The sequence below is a fragment of the Oncorhynchus kisutch genome, linkage group LG25, assembly GCF_002021735.2.
Source record: "Oncorhynchus kisutch isolate 150728-3 linkage group LG25, Okis_V2, whole genome shotgun sequence".
In the NCBI taxonomy this organism is placed as follows: Eukaryota; Metazoa; Chordata; class Actinopteri; order Salmoniformes; family Salmonidae; genus Oncorhynchus; species Oncorhynchus kisutch.
In genome coordinates this window covers 18,307,213-18,315,678 of record NC_034198.2, presented here as the reverse complement: position 1 = coordinate 18,315,678, position 8,466 = coordinate 18,307,213, and the positions used below count along the sequence as shown (strand labels likewise).

The 8,466-nt window shown below is 41.2% G+C and overlaps 1 protein-coding gene and 2 non-coding genes across 3 annotated transcripts; 2 read left to right on the top strand and 1 right to left on the bottom strand.

Annotated features, from left to right (window-relative positions):
- The first annotated feature begins 1,232 nt into the window (after positions 1–1,232).
- trnar-ccu (transfer RNA arginine (anticodon CCU)) lies at positions 1,233–1,305 on the top strand. Its single transcript has one exon. It is a non-coding gene; the product is annotated as a tRNA-Arg (tRNA).
- Positions 1,306–1,381: 76 nt separating this feature from the next.
- Positions 1,382–7,688, top strand: mrpl58 (mitochondrial ribosomal protein L58). The gene is made up of 6 exons (XM_020460770.2): positions 1,382–1,824; positions 2,170–2,194; positions 2,303–2,362; positions 6,841–6,923; positions 7,056–7,225; positions 7,436–7,688. Exons 1-6 carry the CDS (start codon positions 1,660–1,662, stop codon positions 7,518–7,520), a joined length of 588 nt encoding a protein of 195 aa, XP_020316359.1. The 5' UTR covers positions 1,382–1,659; the 3' UTR covers positions 7,521–7,688.
- A 484-nt stretch (positions 7,689–8,172) lies between these two features.
- trnar-ucg (transfer RNA arginine (anticodon UCG)) lies at positions 8,173–8,245 on the bottom strand. The gene has a single exon. It is a non-coding gene; the product is annotated as a tRNA-Arg (tRNA).
- Between the last annotated feature and the right edge of the window lie 221 nt (positions 8,246–8,466).

Here is an 8,466-nt window from a genome sequence, read left to right as displayed (position 1 = left end):
CTTTTTCCTGAGGAAAAGTGCAGTTTTTCCATAAACTTTTAATTGATAACTTGACATATCAATAATATAGTGGGAAGGATCCTATAAATCAAGAATCAATTCCTGATTCTACCTGGATTTATGTTGGAGGCTTCCATTAAAGAACACCCTCTGTGTTCTGTTAGACAGGTAACTCTTTATCCACAATATAGCAGGGGGTGTAAAGCTATAACACATAATTTTTTCCAGCAACAGACTATGATTGATAATGTCAAAAGTCGGTTTAATAAAACAGCCCCCATAATCTTTTTATCAATTTCTCTCAGCCAATCATCAGTCATTTCTGGAAGTGCTGTGCTTGTTGAAATGTCCTTCCCTATAAGTGTGCTGAAAGTCTGTTTACTGTAAAATAAGATTGTATCTGTTCAAACACAATTTTTTCTAAAAGTTTACTACGGTTTGGTAACAGGCTGATTGGTTGGATATTTGAGTCAGTAAAGGGGGCTTTACTATTCTTAGGTAGAGGAATGACTTTTGCTTCCCTCCAAGCCTGGGGGCACACATATTCTGGCAAGTTTAAATTGAAAATATGGCAAATAGGAGTGGCAATATCGTCCGCTATTATCCTCAGTAATTATCCATCCAAGTTGTCAGACCCCGGTGGCTTGCCATTGTTTTTACCTCTTCCACACTAACTTCACGGAATTTAAAATGGCAATGCTTGTGTTTCATCATTTGGTCAGATATACTTGGATGTGTAGTGCCAGCATTTGTTGCCGGCATGTCATGGTGTCCACATACTTTTGGTAATTTAGTGTATTTCGAGACTTAAGAAAAATTGCTACCACGGGAAAACCTGAAAAGGTTTAGCCAACTCTCGTTTTCCTTGGTAAAAATTGTTACGCAGTTCGGGAAAAAGTCTACAATTTCCATTCTTTATGGAAATCGTTAATTGGAGACTATTAGTACATTCAACATCAATAGCTAACAGTTTGTACTTTTAATTTATATTCGCATTTTCCCACCACCTTTGTCGAGCCCCAGTGGCCTAATGGATAAGGCACTGGCCTCCTAAGCCAGGGATTGTGAACTCTCGTTTTCCTTGGTAAAAATGGTTACGCAGTTCGGGAAAAAGTCTACAATTTCCATTCTTTATGGAAATCGTTAATTGGAGACTATTAGTACATTCAACATCAATAGCTAACAGTTTGTACTTTTAATTTATATTCGCATTTTCCCACCACCTTTGTCGAGCCCCAGTGGCCTAATGGATAAGGCACTGGCCTCCTAAGCCAGGGATTGTGGGTTCGAGTCCCATCTGGGGTGATGTCCTTTTTCGAACTAACCGTATCATTGGGCACGAAAATAATCACGTGAGGCCATCTCTCAACCCTAAACATCAGCAAACTGTGAACATGGTGTTTTTTTTCACAGATACAATACAATTAGCGAAGTATGGCGCAATGACTAGCACTCTGAATCCAACGATCGGAGTTCAAATCTCGATTGAACGTAACATTTTGTCACCATCATAGACAGTTGTCCTAGCTACATTTACGCTGTGTAATTGCATTCTTGCTAGTTCGATTTTCATTAGCTGTGCAATATCAAGACTGTTTGTAACCAAACTGTCTTCCCCTTTGCAACCCATCTAGAAGAGACGTAAAGGGTTAATCCAACATGGCGACCTCCGTAGCTAAATATTTTTTACTCTCTCGATGTTCAGAAATCATTCGGTCCTTTACTCGACAAAGGAAATTGCCCCCTGTGTGTATAAGAAACAGAAACCTCCTCAGCCAATGTCCAAGTTTTAGTTATGGTAACAGAGCGTCTGACAACCCACAGGTTAGTGGATTTAGCAACGCTACACACACAAGCTGAGAATTCAACACGATATAGGGCTACTGTCGTACTAGCTAGGTGAATGTATCAAGTGTAAATACATTGAGCTGTCTACAAATGAAGTTGTAACAAGTACTAGTAACGAATTTTCAAGATCTCTTGCAGGAAATGTGCTGCTTTTAACAACGCATAGGGCAGCTAGCTGGAAAGTAGCCTACATGTCACAAGCTGTAGCTAGTTCACCACGGACAGTGTGTTGTGTTGTGTAAGTGCTTGGAGTGATGTTGAGTAGTTGGTATGCAGTGACTGATCGATTCGATTTCAAATGCATGTCTATATCTGATGCAGGATGGACATGTGAACATTCCAGTCGGTAAGTATAAATACCAAACTCTACATTAGAGAAATGTAATGGTTATTTACCTTTTCACCCATATGCATGTACATAGATATGTTGTATTGTATGCTGTCTGTCTTATAGACCGTCTCACAGTATCCTACAGCCGAAGCAGTGGTCCAGGTGGTCAACATGTTAACAAAGGTATCATTATTACTATTCACATACCTGTGCCTGCAACCTGGACTCGGGGTAGAAGTAACATAGTTAACGAAAATCCGGGACACTCAAATTATTATATGTTACGTATGGTATGACTGCATTAAGTATTATAAGTTAAGAATTCAAATGTGTTGTTGTTAACGTTAGGTAGGTGGCTTATATTAGCTAGGTTAAGATTAGGTTAAAGGGTTAGGGCAGGGGTTCCCAAACTTGTTTGGCCCACAATCTCATTTTGATATCTTAACATTCTCCCGACCCAACCATGTGAAAAAAAGTATGTAATTAATAGCCAGTGTTAACTCATTTATATTTTGGGCTATGACAGTCAATTGAAAGACATTCTAACAGTATTTCAGATTATCTTCTCAACTCACCATCACATACTTTTAATGTGGGGCTATGACGGTCAATTGTAAATTAGTCTGACATGTATCATATCTTACCACCACTAATAAGATGGGTGTGCTTAATGCATGTCGCCTTGGAGCTTCTCAAGGTCAGGAGGCGTGGCCGGCATTGCGCACCTCATCTCTGCAGTCACATCCAACCTGGATGAATATTTGGTTTTAATGCAGACTAGAGCACTGAATCCAGCTTCACACAGATATAAGCTGGCGAAGGGTACCATGAGTTTTATGGTGCTTTTAAGAGAACTTGGAAGTTAAAAAAACACGAGGTCAAATCATGAGTTCCCGATTTGGAATTCCGAGTTGGATGACCGTTAAGAATGATTTTTCCCAGTCTGAGCTCTTTTTTTCTGAGTTCACAGTTGTCTTGAATGCATTGAAGTCGGAAGTCAGAGATTTCCCAGTTGTTTTGAACTCTGCATTAATGCTCAGAGGCAGACGACAGGGTATTCCCTTTGAGTCAGGAACTAAAACCCCTCCGTAGTGACCCGTGAATGTATTCGGTCACATGATAGATTGATGAATCATTGGCCACTTTAATAAATTGATTTAATGAAGGTATAACTAGTGACTTTAATAATGTTTACATATCCTACATTACTCATCTCATATGTACAGTTGAAGTTGGAAGTTTACATACACAAAGATGACTGTTTATTTTTATTTAACCAGGTAGGCAGGTTGAGAACAAGTTCTCATTTACAATTGCGACCTGTCCAAGATCAAGCAAAGCAGTTCGACATATACGACAACACAGAGTTACACATGGAGTAAAACAAACATACAGTCAATAATACAGAAGAATAATAAGTCTATATACAATGTGAGCAAATGAGGTGAGATAAGGGAGGTAAAGGCAAAAGAAAAAGGCAATGGTGGCGAAGTAAATACAATATAGCAAGTAAAACACTGGAATGGTAGATTTGCAGTGGAAGAATGTGCAAGGTAGAGATAGAAATAATGGGGTGCAAATGAGCAAAATAAATAAATACAGTAGGGGGAGAGGTAGTTGTTTGGGCTAAATTATAGATGGGCTATGTACAGGTGCAGTAGTCGGTGAGCTGCTCTGACAGCTGGTGCTTAAAGCTAGTGAGGGAGATAAGTGTTTCCAGTTTCAGAGATTTTTGTTGTTCGTTCCAGTCATTGGCAGCAGAGAACTGGAAGGAGAGGTGGCCAAAGGAAGAATTGGTTTTGAGGGTGACCAAAGAGATATACCTGCTGGAGCGTGTGCTACAGGTGGGTGCTGCTATGGTGACCAGCGAGCTGAGATAAGGCGGGACTTTACCTAACAGGGTCTTGTAGATGACCTGGAGCCAGTGGGTTTGGCGACGAGTATGAAGCGAGGGCCAGCCAACAAGAGCGTACAGGTCGCAGTAGTGGGTAGTATATGAGGCTTTGGTGACAAAACGGATGGCACTGTGATAGACTGCATCCAATTTATTGAGTAGGGTATTGGAGGCTATTTTGTAAATGACATCGCCGAAGTCGAAGATCGGTAGGACGGTCAGTTTGGCAGCATGAGTGAAGGATGCTTTGTTTGCGAAATAGGAAGCCAATTCTAGATTTAACTTTGGATTGGAGATGTTTGACGTGAGTCTGGAAGGAGAGTTTGCAGTCTAACCAGACACCTAGGTATTTGTAGTTGTCCACATATTCTAAGTCAGAACCGTCCAGAGTAGTGATGTGGGATGGGTGGGCAGGTGCAGGCAGGGATCGGTTGAAGAGCATGCATTTAAGAGCAATTGGAGGCCATGGAAGGAGAGTTGTGTGGCATTGAAGCTCGTCTGGAGGGTTGTTAACACAGTGCCCAAAGAAGGGCCAGAAGTATACAGAATGGTTTGTCTGTGTAGAGGTGGATCAGAGACTCACCAGCAGCAAGAGTGACATCATTGATACAGAGAAGAGAGTCGGTCCAAGAATTGAACCCTGTGGCACCCCCATAGAGACTGCCAGGGGCCCGGAAAATAGGCCCTCCGATTTGACTGAACTCTATCTGAGAAGTAGTTGGTGAACCAGACGAGGCAATCATTTGAGAAACCAAGGCTATCGAGTCTGCCGAAGAGGATGTGGTGATTGACAGAGTCGAAAGCCTTGGCCAGGTCAATAAATACAGCTTCACAGTATTGTTTCTTATCGATGGCGGTTATGATATCGATTAGGACCTTGAGCTTGGCTGAGGTGCACCCAAATTTGTGGGCAGAACTGCTTCAACACCTCCATTGCTTGCTGTTTGGGGTTTTAGGCTGGGTTTCTGTACAGCACTGAGATATCAGCTGATGTACGAAGGGCTATATAAATAAATTTGATTTGATTTGAACTGAAAAAGTGTGTGCGAGCAAGGAGGCCTAGAAACCTGACTCAGTTACACCAGCTCTGTCAGAAGGAATGGGCCAAAATTCACCCAACTTATTGTGGGAAGCTTGTGGAAGGCTACCTAAATGTTTGACCCAAGTTAAACAATTTAAAGGCAGTCCTACCAAATACTAATTGAGTGTATGTGAACTTCTGACCCACTGGGAATGTGATGAAAGAAATAAAAGCTGAAATAAATCATTCTCTCCACTATTATTCTGACATTTCACATTCTTAAAATAAAGTGGTGATCCTAACTGACCTAAGACAGGGATTTTTCACTAGGATTAAATGTCAGGAATTGTGAAAAACAGAGTTTAAATGGATTTGGCTAAGGTGTATGTAAACTTCCGACTTCAACTGTATATACTGTATTTTAAACCATCTACTGCATCTTGCCTGTGCTGAATGACCATCGCACATCCACATATTTATACGTACATATTCTCATTTCATCCCCTTACATGGTGTGTATAAGGTAGTCATTGTGAAGTTGATCAATTACTTGTTAGATATTACTGCACAGTCGGAACTAGAAGCAAAAGCATTTCGCTACACTCGCATTAACATCGGCTAATCATGCCTACCGTCCCGCCATAGATGGAGCCCCATCTGTGCAAAAGCCCACCCTTTGATCCCATGGAGTTTTTTTGTCAATATAGCCACGCAGCACACTGAAAATCCCCAGTGGCCTTTCATGCTCAGGAATCGTGAGACAGAACAATATGTCCTCGTGAATAGTATCCCCCGACATGTATAGCGAACAAAAATCAATACATTGGCACCTCGGACCTCTCAGCTAAAGTCCATTTGGAGAGAATAAACTGTAGAGTTTGAGTCGTTCATTCAGTTTCCTCTTGATCGCTAGCAGTAGCATAAATTCTTCATTTAACTATGTTATCTGACAAAGGTATTGATTCATGAGAGTTTTTGTGCCTCTGTCTCCCCACACACACATCAATTGCGGCCGGAAATATCAAAGTCTCTGCAATAGGGTATGGTTGCATAGCGTAGTGGGCCTAGCCATTCATGGTGGGAATGTGCGGCCTTTTCTAAGGGCGCGCTCTGGTTGAATTTGATCTTTTAGATTTTAATAATTTCATTTACATTTTTAAGGATTTTGGAAATTCTCCTGCAAAACCACTTTCATATCAGGCAACAACACATGTGGTTGAGACCACTAGTTTGGGAACCTCTTGGGTTAGCTAACATGCCAAATAGTTAGTTGCATAGTATTTGCTAAAGTTGACGTGATGAGATTAGAACAACCTTTGGGTTTAATACAGCCAGCCGCCTTTCCAATTTAACTAAGCAAGTCCGTTAAGAACAAATTGTTATTTACAATGATGGCCAATTGTGTGCCACCCTATGAGACTGCCAATCACAGCCGTTTGTGATACAGCCTGGAATTGAACCAGGATCTGTAGTGACGCCTCTAGCACTGAGATGCAGTGCCTGCACCACTCGGGAGCTACATTTGTTTTTTTGCCTAATAAGTTTGTATGGCTATCTTATGTAGCCATACAAAACGTAACATATCCTACTAATTTGAGTGTCCCGGATTTTCGTCTAGTCTGCGACCAGCCTGGTACATCACAATACCCTCTAATGCAACTTGGAGTGCACTGAATAGATTTTGTGCAGTCTGTATGAGAGCCTGTTGAAATGTTATTGTGATTTACTGTCTGTCTGTCTTCATAGTCAGCACAAAAGCAGAGGTCCGCTTCCACGTCTATACAGCAGATTGGATCCCAGAAGACGTTCGACAAAAGATCATCTTAAATGTACGTTAACTACCCCAAAGCGGTCAAAATGTAGATTGGTTTTGTGCCCCTCTATCTTCCCTGAGCAATATCCTCCGTGGCATTCCAAGTAGAATATTGAATGCAATATGATTTTACTCTCTTCCATTGCAGAATAAAAACCGTATCAACAAGGCAGGGGAGTTGCTGGTGACGTCAGAGCAGAGCAGGAGCCAGCAGAGAAACATGGGGGACTGCATTCAGAAGATCTCTGACATCATAGCCAAGGCCACTGAAAAGCCCCATGAGCCTTCAGCAGAGGACATAGCCCTCAGAGCATCCAGGTAGAGAATGGCTCATGTGTGGCTGACGTTCACACCTAGTTTATAATGATGGTTCAACCCAGAATCGATAACCAAATACAGCAGTACATTTTTTTCTTCATCTAGCTATATTTATTTAATTGTTGTGGTGTGTATACTTTAATGTCCATGTCAGATGGCGTAACTGAATGATTACTAAAGTAAATACATTTTTGTATGTGGTTTGCTCAGGTTAGAGAAGAGGAATAAGGAGAGACTGAAACAGAAGAAGCTCCATTCAGCAGTCAAGCACACCAGACAAGTGTATTTCGACTGAGGGTCGGAAACATTCATTCGTTGTCTATTTTCTTGGTTAACCAATAAATTGAACACTCAATTTGTTTGAAAGTATTTCCACTTGTTGAGTTTTTGGAGACATGCTGATTTGAGGTGATTGTTGTGGCAGTATTTTTGCATTAATTAAAAATAAAAGCGTTTCAAAGAATGAGAAAGAGATCCACGATGTCGATTCTACGTGAAAATGCGAGTGGTGACGGGGACGAAAAAACTAGCAGAGGATGGTTTCGATCCATCGACCTCTGGGTTATGGGCCCAGCACGCTTCCGCTGCGCCACTCTGCTATCTGACAAAAAGTAGCCAAATTCTAAATATAAAACTAACTAGGAACGCCCATTGGTTGAAGGCATATGGGAGTGCACTCGCTAGCTAGCACAAATGCAAGATAAACTATAAATGCTGTGCGGCCGTGTACAGTATGAGAACTAAGAACATTTAACTTGTTTACCTATTAGGCTGAATCAGGCCAGTGTCAATTCCTGACACTTTCGCATTCAAACGAACGTAGCTAGTTGCATATTCGTTAGTGTTGTTTATCAAAGAAGACATAAGACATTGCTCTCTTTATAATACTAATCGATAATAATAATAAGAATCGATTCGTGCAAATATCTCAATGATAAAAAAAGCAGCGACCACGAAGGGACTCGAACCCTCAATCTTCTGATTCGAAGTCAGACGCCTTATCCATTAGGCCACGCGGTCTGTGTGAGGAGTAGGAAACATATTTTATATATAAAGGATAACATAACAACTGGTTCTCGAATACTATTGTCTCTGCTGGCTAACGCGGGTCGAAATAATATAATATATAAAAAGGTAGATGCGGTTGGCCGGTTCATTAGCGCCAATTGGTGGAAGGCTCGGGGATCGTCGGTGCGGGTAAATTAAAATCGGACTGACTTGTGTGCAGCTGCATTAATAAT